At 52.2% G+C, this 26,660-nt stretch overlaps 1 protein-coding gene across 2 annotated transcripts in view; it reads left to right on the top strand.

Annotated features, from left to right (window-relative positions):
* Positions 1 to 767: 767 nt before the first annotated feature.
* Positions 768 to 26,660, top strand: part of Gprk1 (G protein-coupled receptor kinase 1) — a 117,926-nt gene continuing 92,033 nt past the window's right edge. The window contains exon 1 of one of the 2 annotated variants that reach the window (XM_070533773.1): positions 768 to 1,147. In XM_070533773.1, the coding sequence (XP_070389874.1) occupies positions 1,035 to 1,147 (113 nt within the window). In that variant the 5' untranslated portion in view covers positions 768 to 1,034. The remainder of the gene's footprint in view (positions 1,148 to 26,660) is intronic. The other variant, XM_070533774.1, reaches the window with a different exon arrangement.

Genomic DNA, 26,660 nt, shown 5'->3' with positions numbered 1-26,660 from the left:
CCACCAAAGAGCCTGCTCTTATTTTCGCTTACAGGAATGAGTGATTTAGTCATTTTACTTTCGAATTTCAAACCCTCCACCTTTCCTTTCTTTCCTTTTTCTTTTTAGTTTTGGGTATAAAATTATCTTTCCGTTACGACCGAGACGTGAACTAACGAACTAATCCACAGGTACATACTTTTTTTTTTGAAAGACAAGACCGCTTTAATATATTCGTGCACCAGTGTGGTCACTGCACAAAATTCGATGAAGAATTCTTTCTGTAAGTTTCTTTCGCCTCATTGCAGCTGTGCTGCGAGGCGAAGAGACCGTTCTCGTGCAGCGCTGACGATTGGGCTTGTATTTTCTAAGCGCGCAATTTTACTGTATGACCTCCGCGTACTGGCAAGTGCTAAACATGCGCGAGCAACTGTGGATGGGTTATCGTTGTAAATGTTCCTGCAATTGGCAGGAACTCAACGTTCGTTTTCCATTGTCCGAAAGGTTCATCTTGGTGCTCTCTCGTGCCTCCGATGATCGCAGCCATCCAACCGGTCAGTAACTCACTCGGACGATTCAGCGGTGAAAGAAGGATAAGCAGCCGCAAGTAAGCGAACTAACAGCATTTAAGAGTTGCGGGAATACATGTCAAAAGGCCAGAGAGTGCATACGAATAAAAATGAAACAGTCGGCAGGGGCACGAACTGCGGGAAGCGGAGCGGGAGGGGGGAGTTAGTGCGTCGCGTGCCGCCGCCTGGTGCAGGCGAGGCGAAACGGAGACTGCTGCGAGCTGCTCGGCCGCCGCTGGCTCCGGGGGGAATATCAGCAGCGGGGCTCGGAGCGTCATTCGTGAGCGGGGCCATCGCGGCTTGGTGTGTGTGTGCGTGTGCGCCGTCGCGTCATGTGGGCCTCGGAACTCGACAGCGACTCGCGCTGAGCCGTGCCGGTCCCGTCGAGCGGCCTAGTGTGTGTACGCGACCACCGACTCCCGAGGGAGGCCCGGACTCGTACGACTGGTCCCGTAGCCCAGGGGGGGCTAGGCCTAGGCGTCAAACATGGCGGACCTCGAAGCCGTGCTGGCCGATGTCAGCTATCTCATGGCCATGGAGAAAAGCAAGTCCACGCCGGCTGCTCGCGCGAGCAAAAAAATTGTGCTTCCGGATCTGAGGTAAGGGCTTTTCGCCACACCCCACTGTCGGTGTGTAGTGCGTTCTCGACGCGAGAGCGCGCAGAGAAACTTGGTGAAGTTCGTGTGTATGTGTGTGATATATCCCGGTGCAACTTGCTCTAGAAAACTGTGCCGATCGCCGAGCTGATTTTATTTTTTTTCCCCACTCGTTACTCATCGCGTGCACGGTGCAAGTGAAACCTCGGGCGTCAAGCCGCCTGCGTTTCCATGGCGTGATCCGCGTGCACCGAGCGGACGGCGGCGAGCAACGGGAAATGTTTATTCCCCGAGCGCGCAGCAGCTAGCTGTCGCGCAGCTCGCGCTAGCGCTTCGCTCGCACGGCAGCTGCCCGGACTGCCGCATCTTCGCGCAAGCTCTTGCGCATTGTGTGCTCCCCCTGTAAACAACGTAATGCATCGTAAGCGCACGGTATTGTTTTCCTCTGGGTGAACGAAAGCCGCACAGAAAGAAAGAAACAAAAAAAGAATCTGGCAGTGGTTCCCTTTCATTTTTCCCCCCGCACTGTTTCCGCCCCGTGCCGACGGCGGCGTTGACTTTTAAGCGCTTTTCGACTTCTTTTTGTCTTTTTCTTTTTTATGCAATCCTTTCTCGTGCGGTGGCCGTTTCGGCGATGCGCTATGTCCGTGACATCCGTGTGTGGCGGAACTGATGTCCGTTTGCCCATCCGAATGAGGGTCGGGACTGTAGACATAGAGGGAGGGAGAACCTGGCGTTTCGGAAGTCGTCATCCTGCCCCGGTTGACACCTTACTTAATCGGGCTGCCGCTGCTGCGAGAACCATGCGCGCCTACGGAGTTTCGGTTCTGTCCGCGGATGCACACGGTCTCGGCCGATCGGGGCCGTCTTCTCTTTCTCTTCCACTGCGTGCGCGAGTCATCCTTGGCCGCTCGCCGTTTCCCCTCGCTCTTTTACATGTCCGCCCTAATCGTTTATCGAGGGGGGGGTCACGGCGGAAAAGGGCGAAGTGCAAGCAGCTAGGCTGTGTTTTAAGCGTATCAACAACGCACGCGCGCTCATCTCTGGGCGCAGGGGCTGCATTCGTGAGAGAGAGTGCGAGGAGCAAGCGCCCGTAGCTCGTCGCCGCCTCCGTGTTCTCCAAACCGTTTTCTCCGGCTGGGGCCCCGGCCTTTTTTCGTTGTCTGTCGACTGCTTGCTGCCGCATCTTTCTTTGTTTTCATTTTCTTGCCGGTTATGTATTTCCTTCCCGTTTCGCCTTCCTCTTCCGTAGCGGCAGCAGCGCGGGCTGACGCGCTAGCGTGAGCGGCGGCTCTCTCGGTAACAATAACAAACGGCCGGATAATCGACAGGCTCTCCCCGGGCTCTGCCGTCGGTTGGCTCGCGCTGCGGTCTCTCTCCGCCTCCCTCCCTTCTTTCCAACCTTCCCCGTACATTTATTTTTCTCTTTTCCTTTCTTTTCTCCCCCCCCCCCCCCCCCACCGGTGGCCTAGCGCTAATGACGGCCCGGCTGCTGCGGACACGGGACAGACGGCTGCTACTGCTGCCGCTCTTTCTCCTAACGTGTACTTTGGGACCTCATAATCGGCCCCATTCTTTCTGGGGGAAGGTGCGCGTGAGTGCTTGGAGACATCGACGTGTGGTGTCGTGCTCCTCGCCGACGTCGTGAGCTCGCGTGCGCGCGGGAAAACCGTGAGCCACCCGCCCTGGGGTGAAGAAAGGAAAGAAAGAAAGCGTGTCCGGAGTGCGCGACGTCACATTCGATCGCGCGCAAGCAGGCTTCTTTCTCTCCGGCCGTGTGGACGAGAACGTCCACGGACAAGAAGAAAAAAAAGAAAGAACGCAAGCGCACGCGCAGCGTGCGATGTGTGGCATGTATTGAACGGAAACGTCGTTTCCAGCGCCGGCGAAGCGACGTGTGATTGATGGTGCAGTTATGTGACCCGTGCGGTGTCCGTGTGTGCGTGCGGATCGTATATACGGCCGGACGATGTAGCGCTGTTCGGCGGAATACGTCGCGGCAATGGCGCGTCGGAGCTCGACGTAATTTGTGTTCGCACCGTCAGAGGTTAGGAAAAAAAAAAAAGGAGACTGAAGAATATGACAATCACAGGGACAAAAGCGTGGATCTGCCGTAAGGACAAGCCATAATGCTGTGTCACGGCTGTTTCGCTCATTTCTGTGCGTGTTTCATTTGCAGTACTTTTTTTCTCCTGCCCATCTGCCAAGAATTTCTCGGCCGCGCCGGTTCGACGGCTGTCAAACGGTCTGTTCATTGTTGGCGCATTGCGCAGCGACGTTTTTAAGGAGATGTCACGATTGATGGCCACCTGTATAGACGCCGTGACCCCAGCGCGGCATTGTTTCGTGCTCCCAAACTCGATACTGGCCAAGAGCCTTGCGGGTAAAAAGCGCGACGAAGCAGCTGACCGACTAGCACGTATAGGGACACACACACACGACCGAGCTTGCGCTGCCGGGTAACCGAACACCGTGCAGGGCCAGGCTCGCACCCTCTTGACGCACGAGCCTGTTTTGACGGCCGCGCCAGGACGGACGCGTGCAGCAATGTTCGTGTGCAGCCGCATAGGTTTAAAGAAACGTGCCGCGACGATGCGGCGTCGGCGCGACTGGCACGCGCGGATGTGCCTCATCAAGCTGTCAGTCGCGCCTTGAGTTACCACGCGCGTGGGCGTCGTCGTAATAGGATTAGCCGCGACCTCGACTCCCCGCGCATGCCTCGATGCGTGCGCGATGAAGGGCGTCGCTTTGTCCTCACCTCGCCGCGGCATCTCGCCTATGTTTACCGCGTGCATCCTCCTCGCCCGAGCCGGGCTCTGGTTCTTTAATGTAAACAGTAATGGCGATGCGCGGTGTCGGGCCCCCGAGCGGAGTGGTTGACGGGTAATCGATGCCAAGTGCAACACCCGGTCGTGTTCCAATCCTGCAGTGTGTACAGAACGTGAAGGCGGCGATACGCGACGGCCCCGCGTTCACTTCGAGTTACCTGCGGCCGTAGCGAGGAAGGTGCACCGATTCGTTCGATCGGCAGCCGATGACGGTGCCGGAACGCGCGGGTACAGCTTCAGCGGTGGAAGCAGAATGGCGTGGGACGCGACGGACAATTGCCGTGACACTTTCGACAGCTGGTCACGCGACAGGAGCGTCCAAGGTGCGAAACTGACCGAGTGCACGGGGCCGTGCGCGTGAAGCGTTTGCGATTCGCAAGCGCCAACATTCGCGAGCTCGGCCGAGCCCGGTCCGCAACACTCGGACGGGCGACAGGGCGTGGGACGTTGCGATGCGGAATGTCACATCATCACTGGCTGTGGCTGCTTGAGCACGAGGTCGCCGCTTCGATCGTTGCCACATTTCGATTGCGACGGAACGTAGAAAGCGCCCGTGTATTCCGTGCGCCTTAAAGAAACGCAGGTGGTCAAAATCAATCCGGAGACCTCCGATACTGCGTTCCTCATAACCCACTGGGCCACTTTAAGGGCGTTAGACCCGGTATTGACGCGAAAGCATCAACCGGTCCGTTGAGCCAGAAAAGCCGGCGTCTTGTCGTCTGGACAAGCAAGAAACAGCGCCTAAAGTCTCATGCGCTACGACGCCACGTCACAGGCGCGCCACGATGGTGCATAGCGGGTGAAAGCGTACTACACCTGCTGCCGCGATGCTGCGCAAGGTGTTGCGCGAGGGGAGAGGGCATCGCCGCGACGCCACGTCACTGTCGGAGGCCTGTTTTATCCGCGCGTTCCTTGGCCGCGCAAGCTCTCACCTGCGTTCTAACTGCGCCTGGGTAATCGCTGTAAGGAAATTAAACGTATATATATGTATAAAAAAAAAACAGAATCAACCCGAAAGGGGAAAAAGAAAGAACGTTGACGGTAGTGAGCTTCCAACCTACGACACCACGCTCAGAAGCCGAGTGTCTTACCCAGTGGGCTAAACCAGCGCCTCCTAGATAGCAGCAGGCCTGTGCATTGTGGTTTATAAGGTCGTGCTACTTGAACCGAAATTTCCATTGTCAAGCCCGGAGTGGCCAAAGCGATGAGGTCAAAATCCCCGCGGCTATACTCGGGAGTGTCGCTACTAGATCCTGCGGCAGTTGGGCGAGGTAGAACGATGTCGCTGGTCACCGGCCTCGTCCAAACGTCTCAACGCGCTCGCTTGCGCGCGAGGAGTTCGGGACTCGAAGGACCGTCTCGGCGGCGGCGTTAAATCTTCCGCATTCACAACTCGCGAGGAATCCGCCGCGGTGGCGTTGCAGCTATGGCGTATCGCTGCTAACCGAGCACGAGCTCGCGGGATCGAATCCCGCGGCGGCCGCATTCCGATGGGGGGCGAAGTGCAAAAAAAAAAAAAAAAAACGAACGCCCGTGGCCCGTGCATTGTGGGCACGTTAAAGATCCCCATGGTGGTCGAAATTCGTCCGGAGTCTGCCCCACTACGGCGTGCCTCACAATCAAGTCGTGGTTCTGGTGCCTAAAACTTCAGAATACAATTCAACTCATGAGGAGAGTGCTTAGGTATCCTCGGATTTCTTTCTTCTTTTATTATTAGTATTATTAAATGTCAATTCATTCTTTTTTTCGCATCCCTAGGGGCCGCTGTCGGCGACTGCAGCGTGATAAATTAAAGCGTCCCTCTGGCCGGGTAGAAATTAAGTGCGTACAGCTGATGTGCGTTTCCTTTAGACCAGAAATAGTAAGCTGTGGCGGTGGTGCATATATGTGCGTTACTAAGAATGCCGTCATCTGGAGAGCCGTGCATTTGTCGCAAAGATTCCTCGGTATAGACGGCTCTATACGTGAACGTAGTGCGTCAACAAGTTAATTCCGGTTTCCTGCAGTCTGATAATGCACAGGTCGCTGGCTCAACTACATCTGTTGACGTTGCAGTTTGTCCGCTCATATATCACACGCGCACGCAAAAAATGGAGGCAGAAATAGATCATGTTTGCTCGTTTCTTTGTATGGGGAGGTTACATTATAGCTTCATTGGCCGCGGCTTGTAGCCATGCATGCTTCGTCGCACTAGGAGTTGGCATAGGGAAGGATATACTGCCTTTATACACGAATAGGTCTACAGGAAATGCCCCTACGAATGACGCACGAATCACCCGTCAACGAAAACATCCGGTTCTCAGACATAAGGTTCGTTTTTAATGATGATCATTTGTGTTGAAGCCACGAGCTAACAAACCCATCCTCGCATTTGACTCGAATGTACTTAGATTTAGGTGCTCGTTAAAGAACCCCAGATGCTCGAAATTTCCGGAGTCCTCCACTACGGCGTGCCTCATAATCAGAAAGTGGTTTTGGCACGTAAGACTCCGTAATTGAATTTAACTCGAAGCTGATTAAGAGGGTGATTATAAATATCTGCCTCAATAATTATTTGGAAAAATCATGCATCCACTTAATGAATGCCACTTTGCGCCAACAATACAATACGCTCGCCTCTCGGAGGCAGGGTACCCGAGACGCGTATTAATTTCTGTAGCCGAAAAGCTTGTCACGGCCATGAGGGCTACCAGTAGTGTTCTACGTCCAGCCCACGAAGAAAAAGGAAAGATTACGGTATATGCATAGGGTATCGCGCAATATAAAGAAGGTAGCCCAACGGGTTGACGTAAAAGTGTTATCTGCTCCCGATAAGCTGGCAAGGCTATATGCGAAATGACGGACGCAAAAAAAAAGGAAAAAGAAATTGTGCAACACGCGTCATCGCACCAGTCATGCAGGGTGCAATGAAGGCATAGTCTGTCGTATACCACTGTCATGTAAACGCTTTTACGGAGGACAGCCAGGTCGGTGCATTAATGGCAGGCTGCGCGAACGTGCGGAAATTGCTCAAACTAAGACAGATGGCTGATCAGCCATTCACTGCAGAGATCGCAGATGTAAACCTATAGTGTCTGCGTACACATGCACCTGTATGCCCAGATACACACACCGAATCAGCAGAAATAACTTTAATGGATGTAGAAGACGTCAATCGAAAACATTGCTCGAATGATTTCGCATTCCAACACGCAAGCAGTCCTAAGTGTATATGCCGTTCTTTTTCTTTTTTTTTTTGTTAATGAGTCGAACCATATAGAAAGTCTCTGACGCAGCAAAGCCGCGCAGAGAAAGCGCAATGCTGCCTGGTGTATACGGCACGGAAAGTTGCACATGACGAAGGAGGTATGGACGATGCATAGCGCCATGAAGCACCTTATAGAGGAACCGAAGGCCTGCTGTAATACTTAACCTTTGAGGTGTGAGTTGAGGTGTATTTGAGAGGGCTGAACTATGCTCGCCAGAATGGTAAGAGCGGTGCTTGGAAATAGATAACAATTTATTCTGGAAGCGTTCGATGAGGTCAGAAATAGACTTGCACGTTCCGCCCCAAACAATACAGGCATACTCTAGTAGTTGAAGGCACACAGTAGAACGCAATTTCACAATGGCAACGGGGAGTAGTAATAGTAGTAGTAGTAGTCTTCGTGGTAGAAGTAGTAGTAACAGTACCAGTAGTAATATTAATAATAATAATAGAGCCGCACAACCACTGTGTGAGCCAATAAATTCGCGCCGCGGAAAAGCGCAAGGGAGCGCTGACGCGCTGTAACGGATGGTGTAGTGCGCGTCTTGACGTCTCATTCGTTCATTATGCACCTTCCGTTGGCTTGTACTATATCGCTTTTTTTTCTTCGCGATTCGTTCAGCTGTGCTCAATGGACGCCCAAGTGCGCGGTGCACGCGAGACGCTCGCTCATCTGCGTCACTGCCCCCCCCCCCCCCCCTCGGTAAGGACCCGTACACGACAATGACCTTTGTTGCGGAGCCTCATGTACGCGGCGTCCCGCTGCGAGCGATGGCATTCTCCGCATTTCAGTTTGCCGCTTGCTCGTTGATGTTCGTCTCTTTTTTTTCTGCTGCCTCGCGCTTCGCGATCGTCTGATTGAGCATTGTGCCATCTGCGTGCGGGGTGGGGGGTGTCACGTTGTTTGAGGAGCGGAGAGAGAGCATGAATCGCGCTCCTAGCGCAGACGTCGACGACGCACGTGTCGTGAGAGAGAGTTGCATCTGCGCGCTGCCGTAGGAGACGAAACAAAAGAACAAGACCTAGGAGGTAGCTTGGCAGGCCAGCCTCATCTGACGCTGACGCCCCTCCTTCCCTTCAAGAAGGGGGGGGGGGGGGGGGCGGTCTATCTGCGCGTTGCCTCTTTGGCCATCCGCGGTTGCCGGACATTTCCAGTCATTGTTTGGTTCGGGGGAGCGCCTAAAGAAAGTGACGCCCTCTTCGCCGTCGACCCTCGCCCACCGCTTTCCGTTCCGCTACCTCCCCATTTTTTTTACGAGAATGACGGTGTTAAAATGTAAATTACCCGCCGCGGTTGCTCAGCTCAGTGGCTATGGTGTTGGGCTGCTAAGCACGAGGTTGCGGAATCGAATCCCGGCCACGGCGGCCGCGTTACGATGGGGGCGAAATGCGAAAACACCTGTGGTGCTTAGATTTAGGTGCACGTTAAAAAAAAAAAAAATCATGTGGTTGAAATTTCTGTAGTCCTCCATTACGGTGTGCCTCATTATCAGAAAGTGGTTTTGGCACGTAAAACCCCCATAATTTTTTTTTTCAAAAGTTGTCACGTGACGCCCCCTCCGAGTGAACCCTTTCTCTCCGTGACACGTTGTACGCGAAGCCGATGCTCGGAAATGAGGCACTGGGTCGGTGCTGCATCGAGCGTGTAACGAGACGCGCAGCTGCACGGTGAGCGGACGGCGAAAGGGCACCAAGTTTGCACGCACGCGTGTAAGGTCGCGCAGCGGCGGTGTCGTGCGAGCCCGCGGATTGTTTGGGACACGGTTTGGCGAGCGCTTGCCGTCGCCATCTTGCATTGCTTCGTTCACTCGAAAAAAAAAAGAAAAGCCAGGCTCTGGTTTACCTTTGTCGGTGGCGACGCGCATTCGATGATATGTTTATCATTTCCATGTGCGTTTAACGCATAAGTTATTGCGAAAGAATACCGGTGCAGTCGCTGACCAATTTTTTATACGCTAGCTCACTTTCCGGGACTATCTATCTATCCGCCTACCTTGGTCACTGGGTAGGTGGAATGATTGGTGGAATAAGTAGCACGTCGGACAGCTTTACTGACCCAAGAGGGATCGAAACCAACCATCGGAACAACTTGGGTCACTGAGTCTGTGGCAATGTGTGCATGCCCTTCAACGAACCTCTTTCACGCCCATATCGGTCACTGTAGACGCGGGGCTGGGTAGGTGCCGCTGCTTGAAGAAACCCTTTGACGAGGAGTTCGAGTGCTGCAGGTGTTGCTCTCTCAATCTATGCTAGTCTTCAATGAACCTTTTACACTGAAGCTGTATATGACTAGGTTTTCATTTTTTCTTCGTGCGTGGAAGAGGTTCGCGTACACCAAGAAATCGATACAGTTAAGTCGAGAGTGTGCGGCTATATATATATATATATATATATATATATATATATATATATATATATATATATATATATATATATACATAATCACATAATACATAATCCCACAGTATATAATCAATATACTCATCACTGTACACAGCTTCGCTGGTCATCCACCTTCACAGAGTGGAGTGGCACTGAATGTCACTTTTTTTAAATTCCAACTTGGGTAACCACTTATGTGCTACTGGCAATGTGTCGCTCTACAGTGATGAATAGGATTCCTTAAATTTCTGCGATGCTGAGCGGAATCGAACCAACGTCACAAGGATTCCTCAAAGACAGCAACCCGACGCATTAGGTACTGGATATGTGCCCCTCTTCAATGAACCTCTCATCCACTTTGGTCACGGAGCATGCGCCACTGTGTGAGCGGCAAGCGAGGGAACAATTGTCAGCATTCACGCGCACCGGTGCGCCACGCTTCTAGTCTCGGAGGCAACGCGCAGACTCCTCGCCACTAGGTGGCGCAGCGCGCCCAGACAGAAGCGCGACAGAGGAGCCCGTTGCGCGCACGACGCGTTTCTCGGCGTTTGCACGCACCGGCACGCCGTGCATTTCGGAGGCCACGCCCAGGCTTCGCGGCGGCTCCGCTAGATGGCGCCGAGCGTTCGTAGGCTAGCGCGATAGAAGAGCCCCTTGCCGCTGGAGCGCGTACACGCCTCATACATAACTCATTTCGACGGCGGCAATACGTTGTGTCGCTTTGTTGATTCAGTGCTAAACGCATTACCGCCGGCACTCATCGCGAGATCGGCTCTACCGCAATTTTTCCCACTGCCTTGTTGCCCGCGCGGCAGCGCCGCCTGCGTACATATATAATTAATGTTCAACGGCCACCGCTGTATTTCGGCCGCCTTTGCGTGAATACTTCACGAATAAACTGCATAAACATTTCTGTTCGACTGTGACGCAGATCTTTCTTACTGGGACTACGAAATAGCGCAGTGCCTGTTCACAGCATGAACATGCATCAGCCCTACAGACGAAAGCTTAGAAGTTCTTGTCAAACAGCCAACATCTTGAGTAACCGGACAGTCTTAAGTATTTTTCAGAAATAAATATATGTATATATATCATAAGAAGCCAACGAACAGGGTCTCCAAGGACAGCATAGGGGACCTTACTTGTACTTATTAATAGAATTTAAAGAAAATGAAAAATAATGGAAATGAAAGTGGTTAAAAAAGAAGTCACCGCCCAAGCACTTCATACAGTTGGTTAACCAGCGAAGCTGAAACGCGCGTCCCCGATGTTTATCACGGGGTTAATCCCGATGGTCCATTAAACGACGGCTCTGTAGGCTGATGGGTCCTCGGGGTACGCAGTTGCTGCTTACGCTCGGCTGCACGAGCCTGTTCATGTGCCCGGGCTGCAGCATCGGCACGGCGGGGACGAGCTCGTTCCCGGTGCTGCTCGCGGCGTTGCTGATCGAATCTGCCTGCTCCTCAGGAGTACGCGTGACCTACCCATTTCGGAGCCGGACAGAAACGCTACGCGCGCGCTCAGCTGCGACGGAGAGCAACGACGTCACTGCTGGCGCAGCTAATCCTACACCATCTAGATGGCACAAGTCCTTTTCACTTCGATCCATGACGTCATGTTACCTGGCCCATCTGCCATAGAAACTAATGGGGATGCTCCCGAGTAGGCAACAGGGATTTTGACGTCACCGCTTTCATCACGCGAGCCTTGTCAATGGAAATTTCAGGATAGGTATATAGCGTGACGTCATGGATCGGAGTAAACAGGACTTGTGCTATCTAGCAATCTACATGATGTTGGCTAATCGCCCGCATTTACGAATAATGACTATTCGATTCGAAAACGACCGAATCGAATGGGACACTACACGATTAGTTATTCGAAAGTTTCTAATATTTGCACAGTGTCGGGAAATGACATCACTTCGCGAAATCAGAGATTCGGTAAAATCACCATCATCATCAGCAGCCTGGTTACGCCCACTGCAGGGCAAAGGTCTCTCCCGTACATCTCCAACTACCCCGGTCATGTACTAATTGTGGCCACGTTGTCCCTGCAAACTTGCTAATCTCATCCGCCCGCCTCACTTTCTGGTAAAATCAGCTATTCTTAAATCGAGATTTCGCTCTGAACCATTTTCACTGCACACTTCGCGAGCGATGTCCACAGCGTAGAGTAGAGAGAGAGAGAGAGAGAGAGAGAGAGAGAGAGAGAAAAGAAAAAAAGGATAGGCAGCACGCGACGCACGACGTTCCGTTTGGGAAGTTCGCTTTGGTCGGCAGCGCGGCTCTGCGCCGCCTCGGCAATGCATTCCTTCGTCTTGGGCGCCGTTACGCGCTTGTCTGCTTCGCTAGTTTGTTCGTGCGCGGTCGTCATCGCTTCCTCCCCGCAGGCGCTCATTGTTTGCCTGGAAAAGCGGGTCGGGGTCGATGCGTCATAAACGCGTCGTCTCCCTGCGCGGTGACGACTCCGCGGCCAATCTGTATGCACGTTGCGTGCTACGAGGCGGACTCCGTCGCGGCTCTTCTTGGCTGCGCCGTCAAACCGTGCCTGCGCGGATCGAGGCCGCTCGGTTAAAACACGCGCAAAAAGAAAGGGGGGGGGGGGGAGGGGGAGGGGGTGAAGCGGCGTCGGTAGTAGTTGATGCGTGTGCTTGGTGCCGCCGGCCTTTTTGGCCCCGCTAATTGTTAACCCACCTTTCAAGGGCTCGATTGTCTCTGAATACGCACACTACGCGGACAGCTTTCACCGACGGGAGAGTGACTGATGGTGGTTATTAGCGCTAATAATAAGAATAAGAAGAAGGAACGGAAGCACTGATACCCGTCGTATACTGCGTTAGTGCTAAAAAGGCTGGGAGAAGTCGGGCAGGTTAATATCCGGAGTATGTCGCCAGGTTCTCTACCCCGCACGAAGGGAAAGGGGGAAAGAGCGTCAGCTAGTGTGCGCACACTCCGCGAATGAATGTTCACTCGCGTGATAGTACCTGGGTCTCACGTAAGTGCAGCTGCCCTCGAGAAGCGCATTGGTGCGGTGCATAGGTGACCTCGTGCGTACGCTAAAGCTCTTCGGCCAAATGTCATCCGAGAACGACGCACGCCTGGAAAGCGGGCGGGCGTCTATCTTAGCGCCGTTGATTTGCTTTTGCTACACAAATTCCTTTCGACACTTTTGATGGGCCAGAAGCGTACCAATTTCACATACCGATGCTGAGCTGCAGATATTCGTTAATATAAGTGTTAATAAATTACGCTGCGGCGCAGTAGGCAGAGTGGGCCATTCTCACAAGCAATTGGCGAGCCGGAAAAAAAGACAAAAGAGCGAAAGGCGGCGAGCGACTCTCTCTGGAGCAGGGGCGTGCGAATGATGATTTTTGAGGCCCAATCGAATACGAATCGAATTGTGTGCCAGAAGCGTATCGAGTCCGATAGATTACTGAATGTTTTTCTAGTAGTTTTCGAATAACGAACAACCGTTATCGCAGTTAATACAAAACGATGTTCACATCCCGGTATTCTTTAAAGTTGGCAAGCTTTCTGTCGTTACGTAGTACGTTATGAAGCGTTGTTGAATGAAAGCACGACTCGAGCGTTAGAAGCGAACGGGTAGCTTCTTCGCACGCACAGGACTCTTCAGAAAGATTTCGAATGATCGCTGCTCAGCCTGCAAAGTGCGGCTACCAAAATTGCATAACCTGCCCACTACGCAAATTCTCACGTTTTACGTCTGTACAGTAAAGTAAGAGGCACTTTTTGTCACACAGTTATATTCATTTGTATTTTTATATTCACTTATTCAACATACAACGAATGACTGGAACCACCTTCCTGATGACATTGCGTCAATCGAAGACGGCGCACTCATCCGCCGGACCTTGTTTGCTTTTCTTCAACTGTGACACGTGCGCTGTAATTGCGCAAGCGCTGTCGCGCCGTATTTTCCTTTTGTCCTGTTCAGATGTCGCTGGGTTTATATAATTTGAATGTCATAGTATTCTTGTTATTTGATTCCTTAATGATTACGCCCACTGCGCATGCCACTTGCATTATATAAACTTGTAGTAATCGTTGTTACTTTTTTTCGCATGTACCCCACTCCCCTCTATAATGCATTGGCGCTTGAGGGTATGTGAAATAAATAAATAAATAAAATAAATAAGTTACCACGGGGGTTAAAATTCAGCGTACTTTTGCTCGAGTTTTATGTTTTGTGGGCGCAATTGGCGTTCTCAAATATTCGAGAGGTATTCGACAGATATTCGTATTTACGAATAAAGACTATTCGATTCGAAGACGACCGAATCGAATAGGACGCCATTCTATTCGTTAGTCGAAAGTTTCGAATATTCGCTCACCCCCTACTGTCTGGAGCTTCCGGGGCAACTCGCCATAGCGTCATTATTTTGGCGACGTTGGCTCGCATCCAGATTATTGCGTGAAAGAAAGAAGGGGGGAGGAGGCACCACTGCATTCCAAAATATTAAAGAAATCCAACCTAGCAACTTTCTAGAAGTTTTGCTTGCGCCATAAAGAGCCCAATATGACGAGAAAATACTTTCAAGCCCCGTAACATCACGTACTGATGTACCGACGCTGAGCTTTTGTAATCTTGTAAGGAAATAAAAGAAAGAGAGAGAAAGAAAGATGCGGCTCTCATATTTTTTTGTAACGTAATATTTTCCCGCCAAATTACCGAATATAGAGTTTTCAAAGGATAACGTTATCGTACTAAATTAATTTAAACGTCAGTGTGACCTTTTAACGTTCCTTCCCAATGAAACGCTGCTCCCGGAAAGCCAGCATACGTAACCCGGCCGCATTCGCTCGAATCCTGACAAGTACGGGTGTTCGAACGTTCGAAATTTCGAATACCGATCGAGTTGTCTTCGCTTATCCGACAGGTATTCCATTCGACAATTCGCAGTTTGACTGTATACAAAGGGGATAACAACACTCGTTGGAGTCTGCAACAGAGGAAGGCCGATGCAACCGCAGACTGACACTAACAACTCTATCGCAGGAGCAAGGAGTCGCTCATGAACACTGGTGCGGTTGATATTCGAAACGTACACAAATGCAACGAACGCCATCTGATGCGAAGCGGCGAAACACTACCGGAGAGAAAAAAAAAAAAAATGACGTTTCAAGACGGACGACTCCGTGTTTTACGGAAGCTCTGGTTCGTCGCTGTTCAGGTTTCACAGTTACAGCAGCCTCAGTCATTCGGAACGGTTAAAAACCTCCTGTCTTATGTAAAGAAAGAGCCACCTTTAATGAAAAACAGTTAATGAATACTCGCGGTGCTGTTACTGAATAGTTTTGACCCAGTTTTCATCCACGTCTCCTTTCGGGGACACCGTGACACATTCAGTATTTCTTTACCATGCCGTTTACCATAGGCACTGTGCAAAAATTTAAAACTACCGAAACCTTTTCGGACTTGTTGCGTTGTCTAGTCCACCGTCCAAAAATTAGATTGTGTTTTTTAGTTTTCGTTTTAATCTTGAGTGGTGGTAATCTTAAATGTGGTACAAATCGCCGTACGCACTGTTTGATAGTGAAAATGGTGTAAACGCTCGCGTCTCTGCGCTATCAAAGGAACTACGTCGGTCTGGCAATTATATCGCGTCCTCGAATGGTTGCCCGGATGTGAGAGACTCCTAGTTTGATGCCAAATCAATCGAATTTCGTTCGGGCGAAGCTGACCCGCACAAGCGGTATACAGACTGTTGTTTTTTGGATTTGATTGTCTGCGCTGCAATTTAGCGTTTTTCTTGTAATGTCGTTCCTGAATATAGCTCATTTCTAGTCACCGTCCTTGCTGTAAACGTAGTGCGATTGGGTGAGGTAGAATGCGAAGGACCATTGGCCCCAGCAAGTCCCGTGACCGTTTCCGTAGCCGTGCAAGTATACGAGAGGTGTGCGGCGAAAAGCAGGGTCCGCTGTCAGAAATGCGATGTTTTCTTGTGCATCGCAGCCGAGAAGGACCGCTTCTTCCAGTCTCACAATCGGTAAACCCTTTGATGCACCGTTCGCGAAACCTTGATTAAATAATTTATCTCCTTTTTTTAACCAGCTGAAGCGTACGTGCGAAAAAAAAAATGTATTGAGCCACGACGTCTCCATTGAGGACGTGACCGATTACGCATAATAATTGTCCTAGAAAGGTGAATTTTTTTTCTCCGTACGCTGGACACTGAAAACATCAGTACCTGCATATTTCAAAGTTTCCCCTGCATAATGTTATAACTCGTGACTGAAGGGGATATAGAAGGTAGGCTCGAATCATGGTTCACGTGACTCGAACCGATTAACCCGCTAGAATGGATTGCGACTAAACCCTCATGCAGCTTAGTAATCGTACAATGGTAATAGACGAGATGTCCTATAGGCTTGTGCGATCTGACCGAAGAACACGTTTCCGCAAAATTATGCAGCCTTAGCGAGTGTCTTTTCTTTTTTCCCCTACGTTGGCAATGTGCCACCCCCCCCCCCCTTTCCCCCTACAGCCCTTTTCTTTTAGAACCAGGTTCCGCGTTCCCTGTCGGTTCTTGAGCGTGCATGTGCTTGTCACCTTTATCTGGTACCTGCTGATAGATGACGCAGTTATCCGCGCAACGAAAAAGGAGAGGCACATACCCTTACGGAGAGATATATATCGCCAAGCTTATGCTGTACCAACTCGCCCAGTATTCGACATTAGCCTTTATAAGCTTCTACGGCCCAACGTACAGCCCAACGAAACCTATATATAAGCGCAAACTATTTCGGGTTTGAAACATGTTCAAAAAGAACACAGGGGCCAGTGTTTTAATGCACGCGTGTGCACCGTGCTGCGCGGTTATCTTGTTTCACGCTGACCGCCTTCTCCGAGGAACAGTGCCGGCAGCTAATTCGATAGAGATTACACGTGGATGACCTGTTTGGGGGAGAGATTTCTCCCCCTCCGCGGACGGATTATCCGCCGGAGCAAACATTATTCTTTTCGCGATGGCGACAATTATAGTGCACGTGCGATTGCTTCTTTTCTTTCTTTTTGTGAAATGCACAGCGGTGGCTGCATGGCTCTGGCGCTGTGTTGGAGCTCTTTGCGACTGCGCATTCCCACAGACGGAGAGAGGGTCTGTTGAATGAATATATATATATATATATATATATATATATATATATATATATATATATATATATACACACACACACACACACGTCTAGTTGAAACGAAGGCGCACACTTACGAAAATTGCATTAATGTTTTAACTTCGGCCGTGGCACGGCCTTCGTCAGAATAAACCGATTTTCATTAATCAGAAGTCTCCAAATGAAGACCCTAAGGACAGCAAGGGGGAAATTATCCGTGGTTCCTAATAGAAAAAAAGAAATGAAATATAGATGGAAGTGACAGTGGATGAAGAAACTGGCCGCAAGTGGGATACGAACCCGCACCTTCGCATTGCGCGTGCGATGCTATTACCAGTGTTTGATCCGCACCGATGGCACTGGCTGTTGGAATCTCAGCGCTGCCACCAGCTGTCGGAACCTCAGTGCTGACACCCGTTGTTGAAACCGGACCGTTGGCGCCCGTTGTTGCAAATGGGTCGCAAGCCCCAAGGGTAGCGTTGGCCTGGCGGCCTGGGGCACACTGGAAGCATCCGAAGGTCCCAGCAAAGCATGAGGCGACTGCTAACAGAACAACTTGTTTATTCTAGCATCGCAAAGAGCGGGCGGTCAGGTCGACCGAAGTAGAGAGACGGGAGAGCACGTTACTCAACAGAAGAAATCGGAGCCTCTCTCTCGACGTCCGGGAGCCAGCTGCTCTTATACTCTTGGCGTCGCGGGCAAGAAGGAAGGTCATGGGACGACACCACGTGACAGCGGCGACGGACGGACTGAGAGACACGTTGGGACAAGGAGGTGACGCATCAGACGGGCCGGCGCCGGTCAGACCTCCTCGCTTCACACTGGGGGAGCTCCTCTCCCCGGCTGCCGCGCTTTGACAAGCGTGGGCACACACACACACACGCACACACGAAGACACGTGGCACTGAACATGCCGGGACGCGCTCGGCGGGGATGCGTCGCGGCCGCTCCGAACGGGCCAAAATGTCCGCCGCTTTGAACGAAGCTCCGGCGTACGTTGCATCCGCGCTGGCTTTACCGCGCGTCGTAGGCGAAACGTAACAGACCGCCCCGCCGGGGGAGGGAGATCCCGATGGTCAGGGGACTGCATCCGCTGTCCGGAGGGATGTCGCTCGATGATGCTCATAACCGAAGTCGGTCGTCCCTCGGCGTTTCTTGAGCGCAGCGCACCGAGAATGCCTCGTTCTCACGTTCAAGTTCACACAGGACACTGCAAAGTGACTTCGGGAGAGTTCTCATTTTTGGTTCTCTTTCCCAGCAAGCGTTAGAACTGCGCCGAAACTCAGCCGCTCAGTCAGCAAGCACGGCACAACCCTCACTAAGCCATGCCAGGCTCTTTCCCCTTTTATACTACTGCCTAGTTCCTTACAGTAGTCTATAGCAGCACTCAGAACGCGTCCACAAATCGGAAAATTGCACTAGAAAGCACATCATCACTTTGAAACACTACACAAAAGCAATATGTTAAAAATCCTGCCTCAGGAAGAAAAACATCAATAACAAACAATTTTGAGGCTGATTCCCACGTTAGGGGCTTCGACTTAAGCCATCGGCGTTACCGTTGAGACTCCCCTTTTTGTAACGCACCTCAAAGGATTGTTGTTGCACAGCAAGGCTCCAGCGCAGGAGGCGGCCATTTGTGAAAGAGATGGTCTGCAGCCTTTGGAGAGGGCAGTGACCCATCTCGAAACAAGCGATGCGGAGATCGCAGCGAGCGACCGTACACTAGCTCAGCTGGCGAAAACCCTGTAGCCACATGCGGCGCGGTCCTCAATGCAAACATCGCCCCAGGCAGACACAGCTCCCAGTCAGTTTGTTGTTCAAACCACAATGCTCTCCACACGCGCTTCATGACGGAGAGGAGCTTCTCAAGGGAATTCGACTGTGGGTGGTACACTGAGCTGTGTAACAGCTTTACCCCACACCTTTCGAGAAAGGCTGTCGTCAAAGCGCTAGTAAACACTGTGCCCTGATCTGATTGAATTTCCGCAGGAAAACCAACTCGCGCAAATATGGACAGTAGTGCATTGACTATCTCAACTGAGCTGAGTTCTTTAAGCGGCACTGCTTCAGGGAACTTTGTCGCTGGGCAGATCACAGTCAAAATGTGTCTGTACCCCGTGGCTGTTACCGGCAGAGGTCCCACTGTATCAATAACGAGCCGTCTAAAAGGCTCCGTAATGATAGGTACCAACTTCAACGGCGCCCTCGATTTGTCCCCTGGTTTGCCCACCCGCTGACAGGTGTCGCATGTCTTCACAAAGTGGTCTGCGTCCCGAAAACACCCTGGCCAATAGTACTCTTGCAAGAGACGGTCCTTAGTTTTCTTAACTCCTAGGTGTCCGGACCACGAACCCCCATGCGACAAGCGCAACAGATCCTGACGATAGCACTGAGGCACGATCAGCTGATCGAACTCCACTCCCCTGCGGTCTATATACTTCCGGTACAGGACCCCACCTCTTTCCACAAAGCGAGCATTTTTCTTGGCGATACCTTCCTTGACAATGCAGCGTATGTTTTCTAGGCTGCCATCCTTCTTTTGCTCGGCTATCAATGCCGACCGGCTGACTTTTAGCAACCTATTAAGTCCGTCTGACGTAGGCGCGATGAGCAAATATGCAGTTATCTCTTCTAACTTTCCCGCATCGGGCATTTCTTCTCCAGTATCTTGTGCGTTTAACGCTACAGGCTCAATTTTATTCAGCTCGGGCGTGCTCTGAATATCAGCTTGCTGCGCCTCTGACCCTTTCTCATCGTTCGACAACGTCGGCCCCGCAACTACCGCCTTTGCAGCGAGTTCCCGAACCTTCGATCTGGTTAAGGCCTGAACGCTAGCCTCACCAAACAAAAGCCCCTTCTCGCGCAGGAGGTGATCGGACCTGTTCGAAAATAGGTACGGGTACTGGGCGGGCAGCATAGATGACACTGCCGCCTCCGTCTCAAGTGCTCCGAAAGGACCTTCAATAAGCACTTTTGCTACGGGCAGACACACGCTATGAGCTTCCACGGCTTGCTTGATCCATGCGCACTCGCCCGTGAACATATCGGGTTCTACGTAAGAGGGATGAACTACATCCATCGTAGCTGCGGAATCGCGAAGCACTCGGCACTCTTTCCCGTTCACGAGGAGGTCTCGCATGTAAGGCTCGAGAAGCTTCATGTTCTCGTCAGTGCTGCATAACGACAAAAACACGACTTTTGTTTTTGTTTCTGGACACTGCGCCGAAAAATGACCCGGCTTCTGACACGTATAACACACGCGCGCTTGCCTCGCCTCGAACCGCTTTCTGCGTTCGGCTTCGGCTGCCGCCGTCTCCTTACGTTCGGTGGGACTGCTTTCACTCGCATCCGCACTACGTGTGTCCCCCTTTGCTCTCATGGGCGTGAACTTCGGCCTCTCAAACTTGGAGCCAAATTCACCTTTTTGACCGTCCTTAGCTCCGCGAGCCCGACGCGTCACAAACTCTTCGGCTAGCTCAGCGGCTCTAGCCACCGTACTAACGTCTGGCCTATCCAAGACCCAGTAGCGCACGTTCTCAGGTAACCGACTATAAAACTGTTCTAGCCCGAAACACTGCAGAACTTTCTCGTGGTCACCAAACGCTTTCTCTTCTTTGAGCCACTCCTGCATGTTTGACATAAGCCTGTAGGCAAACTCTGTATACGACTCACTTTTGCCTTTCTCATTTTCTCGAAACTTCCGACGGAACGCCTCCGCCGACAGCCTGTACTTTTTTAGCAGACTCGATTTCACTTTGTCGAAATCCTCTGCCTCCTCTCTCTCCAAGCGAGCGACTACGTCGGCCGCCTCGCCGGGTAACAAAGTGAGCAAGCGCTGTGGCCACGTTTCCCGAGAGAACCCCTGCTTCTCGCACGTTCGCTCAAAGTTAACCAGGAACAAACCAATGTCCTTTCCAAGCTTAAACGGCCGCATTAGGTCAGTCATTTTGAACAATACCCGTTCTCCTGCACCGTGTGCCTGACTTCCATTACGAGCGCGTTCCATCTCTAACTCGAGACGCTTCATTTCCAAAGCATGATCGCGCTCTTCTTTTTTCTCTTGTTGCTCTCGCTCTTTTTCTTTCTCTTGTTGCTCTCGTTCTATCTGTTCTTTACGTTCACGCTCATCTTTCTCTTGTTTCTCTCGCTGTTGCTGTTGCTGTTCTTTAAGTTCGCGTTCCTGTCTTTTTGCCGTCTCCCTCTCCTCAATGGTCTCAAGGCATTCCGACAGCTCGTCATCCTCAGCTCCTAACTCAAGAATAGCCCTTAGCAGTTCTGGTTTTCTGAGTTTGTCTGAGACATCCAGACCCAACTCTCTTGCAAGCTCCAACAATTTCGGTTTGCGCAACGACTTCAAATCCATGGCTGCTCTGAATGCTGCTTTCTCTACTGCCTACTATTGTCTTGCCGCAAACTAACCCGGCAGCAACGACAACCACAATTACCAGCTCTGTTTCTGACACTAACAAAAAGCCTGGCAAAACTCAGAAGAAGAAAGTCCCGCACTCACCAAACCTCGCAGCCAAGAATTCAGCGCAGTCGTTCCGCTGCAGGCAACCAGTCATCACACAGGGCTCGTTGCACTGCTCCCGGATGGTCGTTGTGCTGCTCAGCATACAGTCAACCGCATATCTTCGCTGCTGGCCTCCGTTGTCGCGATCTCACCGCTGGCAACCAGATGTTTGATCCGCACCGATGGCACTGGCTGTTGGAATCTCAGCGCTGCCACCAGCTGTCGGAACCTCAGTGCTGACACCCGTTGTTGCAACCGGACCGTTGGCGCCCGTTGTTGCAAATGGGTCGCAAGCCCCAAGGGTAGCGTTGGCCTGGCGGCCTGGGGCACACTGGAAGCATCCGAAGGTCCCAGCAAAGCATGAGGCGACTGCTAACAGAACAACTTGTTTATTCTAGCATCGCAAAGAGCGGGCGGTCAGGTCGACCGAAGTAGAGAGACGGGAGAGCACGTTACTCAACAGAAGAAATCGGAGCCTCTCTCTCGACGTCCGGGAGCCAGCTGCTCTTATACTCTTGGCGTCGCGGGCAAGAAGGAAGGTCATGGGACGACACCACGTGACAGCGGCGACGGACGGACTGAGAGACACGTTGGGACAAGGAGGTGACGCATCAGACGGGCCGGCGCCGGTCAGACCTCCTCGCTTCACACTGGGGGAGCTCCTCTCCCCGGCTGCCGCGCTTTGACAAGCGTGGGCACACACACACACACGCACACACGAAGACACGTGGCACTGAACATGCCGGGACGCGCTCGGCGGGGATGCGTCGCGGCCGCTCCGAACGGGCCAAAATGTCCGCCGCTTTGAACGAAGCTCCGGCGTACGTTGCATCCGCGCTGGCTTTACCGCGCGTCGTAGGCGAAACGTAACACCAGTTGAGCTACGGCGGCGGCGTTTTCCCGTCCACTTTCTGGGTATTCGTGCTTATGTGCTAGAACTGGCCCATGGAAGAGTTAGGCAGCGCCACCACTCACGGCCTGGGCGGCGGACGCGTAACATCCTTTCTGCCGCAGGCGCCGCGTCTGCGCGAACGTTTTATGGTGATAGCAATTATACGGACACACCAGGCGCATTTTTGCCGTCGCCGTCATGTTCCGTATAAAGTCCACCGTCGCCGCGCGTCGTGTGCTGTGTGTGCGAGTGAAAGCACGCGAGGGAAGCCGGCGACCGTGGCTCAATACGGCGCGCGCGTAGGAAGGAAGCGCGGAGAAAACGCGCCGTCTTTCGTCGCGCGAAAGGTCCTGGGGGGGGGGGAGCGTGGGAGGGAGGGGGGGGGTAGCGGCCGTTGTGCTCCGGCAGCAAGTGCGCATTTCGCGACCGGGTGCAAGGAGAACTGACGATCGCAGCTTCAGAGCCTCAGACCCGGTCGCCACGGTGACGCAGTGGTCGCAGCTCCTCGACATGAGGTCGAGGAGCTGAAAAGAATGAAACGCGAAAAGAATGAAATAAACGCTTGTTTGCTTAGATTTATAGGTGCGCGTTGAATTCGGTGTCCTCAGCAATGGCGTCTCTCACATCCCCAATGTTTTCCTCGGGGCGTTAAACTCAATCAATCAATCAATCAATCAATCAATCAATCAATCAATCAATCAATTTGCCTCGCTCGACGCTTCTCGGCATTCGGTCGACCTCACTGTTCATTGGAGGCGCGTGAGCCACGCGGAGAGGGACAGGAGGAGGAAGACCTGCGCTTCCAGCCAAGGACGTCGCCGCGGTGGTGGGGGAGAGAGAGAGAGAGCGCGCCACCGAACGAGTGCCCCTCGCTGCGCGCTGGTGCAACGCGCGCCGGACATTACGTCACGCCAAAGTTAAAAGGCATCGCGGCGATCGATGGGGAGAAAAGCTCGTGTGCGGCAAGCATTCCAGCGCGCCGAGTCGGCACTTTCATTTTTCTGTCCCGTCCGCGCGCTGCGGTGGTTTTGACACACACGCTGCGGGCACCTGTGGCGCAACGGTTCCTTTTTGCCGCTCGCTCGTGACGCTCACGCCGTCGACGGCAGCTGCGCCGCTCTCGGGGCAGCCGCGTCTCCAGCGCCGCCCGCCTGTGTGTGCGTATAAACATACATACGCCGTGTGTGTGTGTGTGTGTGTGTGTGTGTGTGTGTGTGTGTGTGTGTGTGTGTGTGTGTGTGTGTGTGTGTGTGTGTGTGTGTGTGTGTGTGTGTGTGTGTGCATACAACACGCACACCCACCATGGAAATCCCTCGGCCGTGCCTTATATACAGTCCGCTCCGCGGTGTCGCCTTAGCTTTTTGTCTACGTGCGTTGGACTTTATTCTCTTCCTTAGCCGGGGTTGCTTCGTCAGTCGCAGAATCTTTCCTCGGCTTGTCCGAACCTCCCCGAATAATTTCGTGACGGGGGCCGACCGATGGCCGCGTATGCGTGACAGCGTCGCGCAAATATGTATATTTTTTTCGCCTACGTCTGTGCAAAATGCACGTATATGCGCGACTCGGCCGGCCCGCGGGCGTGGCTGCCGACGCAGGCGCTTTCTTTTCCTCTCTCAGAATATAAGCTAATGTTGTAAGTTTAGTGCATATACCGTTATAGTGTGACTGGTGTTCCTGCGCCTTATTCGTAGCGCTAAACGGTGCGGGGCCGCTCGAGGGGGGCCGTGTATTCGCAAGTTCCGTGGACTGTCACAGCGCCACCCCGCGACCGTCGGCGATTTTTTTTTTTCGGAGATTGTCGGAGAACCCGCAGGCGGCGCGGCGGTAGCGCATTTGCTTGCTTTCTTAGTAGGCTTGATTGTTTGTTTTTACGCACCATTTTGCAGTACGAATTTCAAAACCAATCGCACGTGCCGCGTGCCTCAATGCACCAATAGAGCTGTGGCAAGTGAAGGGGGCCTCCACTCGTTCACCCAAAGATGCGGCAAAGAAGAAAGAACGGGCCGTCGAGTTACGAATTGGCAAGGCACCACCGATGAAAGGTGTGCAGTGCGCATTTCGTCGGGAGTGACTTCTTCCGGAGCCACGTAGTTAAGAAAACTAAAGTTCTTTGCCTATGTGCATTGTTGTATTTGTTTTTCCAACATGCGCTACATGCAACATCGATGAGACGCTCGCACATATTATCTGTGTCTGCCCGCGATGTAGCGCCCAGGGACAAGTGTGCTGTGCAGAGTACTCGACCAGTTGGACAATCGTCCATGTACTATGGCAACTCAAAACTTCAGGTCAGTACTCCCACAGAACATCCGCGCTAAAGGCCTTACTCGCGTTATTACGGTTCCTGCGGTCTGCGGGGCTTCGCAATAGATAGTAAGAACGCCGCCCCTACCGCTCTGTAGTGTACGCGGTTTGGTCGTGCTCGTCTCTATTTATATCTATCTCCACCTTCCGCTCTCTTTCTCTTTTTATCCCCCTTCACCTTTCCCCCGTGCAGGGTAGCCAACCGGAACTGCCTCTGGTTAACCTCCCTGCCTTTTTATGCATCCTACTCTCTCTCTATGCGGAGAATCCATGCGTTATTTAAAACAAATAAAGCTTGCAACAGTGTATTGCAGCAGCGCGAACGTTGTGGCTTTGATTCCGAGTGCGTGGGCGAGCGTCGGAAGTATTTGCTCAGGTTTCATATGCATTAACTCGTAGTGTGTATGGTCGCCGCGGTGTCTCGTTTCGCCAGAAGCGCACGTTTTCGTTCTCGCTGCACCGCGTGGCCCTCCGCGCGGCCAAGCTCGAGCTGCGCACTCGTGGCCAGCGCAGCGAGAACGCACGGGCATTTAACGTAAAAACTGACGCGTTTGTAGCACTTCGTCGCAGCTCTGGAGCAATGCTGCAGTATTACGTCTACGTGGGCGGGCGTCAGCAGCCCGCAGTGTGGTCACCGCTCTATCGTCCCGCCAGAAACGCATGTGTGTTTACTTTCCGGGCAGTATACCCCGTGCGCCAAGGCGCGGTCAAGCTTTGCGGCTACAGCGGCCCCGAATACGAGGTCGGTAGAGCATAAAACGCAGACACCGAATTCGTGACGTGAGCGCAACAAGCTTCTGGCGTGACTCCTCGACACTCGAACGACAATACAATAACTGTACCAGCGAAAAATAAAAAAAAAAACTGGCATGGCTTTCTTTTCATCTGCGTGCGCTAGCATAGCGACGTGCAAAGAAGTCTGAAAGGTCGCAGTCGGGATAACCTTAGTGATATCCTTCCTTTAATTATTGAATATAGATATCTTCTCATAACAAATCAATGCGTGAATGGAGCTCGAGAGCATCGCAGAGCAGTAAAATTAATCTTTGTTGCGAAACGGCATTGCGCTAAAGGCAGGCTTTGCGGACCGTCGCGATTAGCACGAAGAAGCAGATAAAGCACAAGCTAACGTCCCTTGATATAACCTTCCCGGTCATAAACTCCAGCTCGTGCGGCTTCTGCCGCGCATGTGACGTCTGCAGGCAAAACCCTTCCACGGCGACTGACGATGCGCTGCAGGCCTTCGTGACCTCTTCCCGTTCAATGAGGCACCGCATCCGCGTTTCTTATGGGTGTCTATGTGGCGCATGATGCCATTTAGCGACAGTGATTGTGAATGACGTAGATTGATCTTCAAGCGCTAAGCCATATGTGAGCTGACGTGAAGGACGAACATGACCCCCGCTCAGGGGTTGCTATATACTATACCGAAGTACTAAAGCGCCAAACAGACGACACAAAGGAGACACGGACGAGCGCTTTAGTACTGTGTCGTCTTTTTGGCGCTTTAGTACATCAGTAACATGCACTTACTAGCCCACCAAAATGTTCCGCTTCAGTTCATATGTACTTCTGTGGGCGCCATACTAAGTCGCCTTGCGCGCCACCTATAGGCGACGTAACTTGCGAATACACACGTGTTGCCAGATCTCGGTGTATGCAGCCATGCCGTTCTGTCTGGCCGCGTGTACTTGCCACCGATGCAAATAACGGCCAGTACACACACGCACACGCACACACACACACACACACACACACACACACACACACACACACACACACACACACACACACACACACACACACACGCACACACACACACCTCGAGCGCGCGCGAACCGCACGTTGCATGCCGACATCTGCTCGTTCGATCGATCGATTGCGTTATTGATCGCGATATTGGAAATCCCGGCGGCCAGTACGTCGCCATCCCGCGCGCACGTCGTCAAGTTCTTGCGACGGTAAAATAGCGCAGGAAATCGTGATAGGCAGACAGAACACACACACACGCCGCAAAGCGCTGCGGTATACGAACTTTGCCGAGTGCACGCAAGGGGATAGGACGATATTGCCAGACATAGATATATAATATGCTCGAAATATAGTCAAGAGTTCGACGAAAGTTCGTCTGGTCAGGTAACATGATGATGAAGAAATTACGGCCACTCATACCGGCCAGTACTTAAACTTCAATTCATGCCACCCGGCTTG

This window comes from Dermacentor albipictus, chromosome 2 (assembly GCF_038994185.2).
Source record: "Dermacentor albipictus isolate Rhodes 1998 colony chromosome 2, USDA_Dalb.pri_finalv2, whole genome shotgun sequence".
NCBI lineage: Eukaryota > Metazoa > Arthropoda > Arachnida > Ixodida > Ixodidae > Dermacentor > Dermacentor albipictus.
Note: the sequence above shows the minus strand (reverse complement) of the source record. Positions and strands in the feature narration are given on the sequence as shown.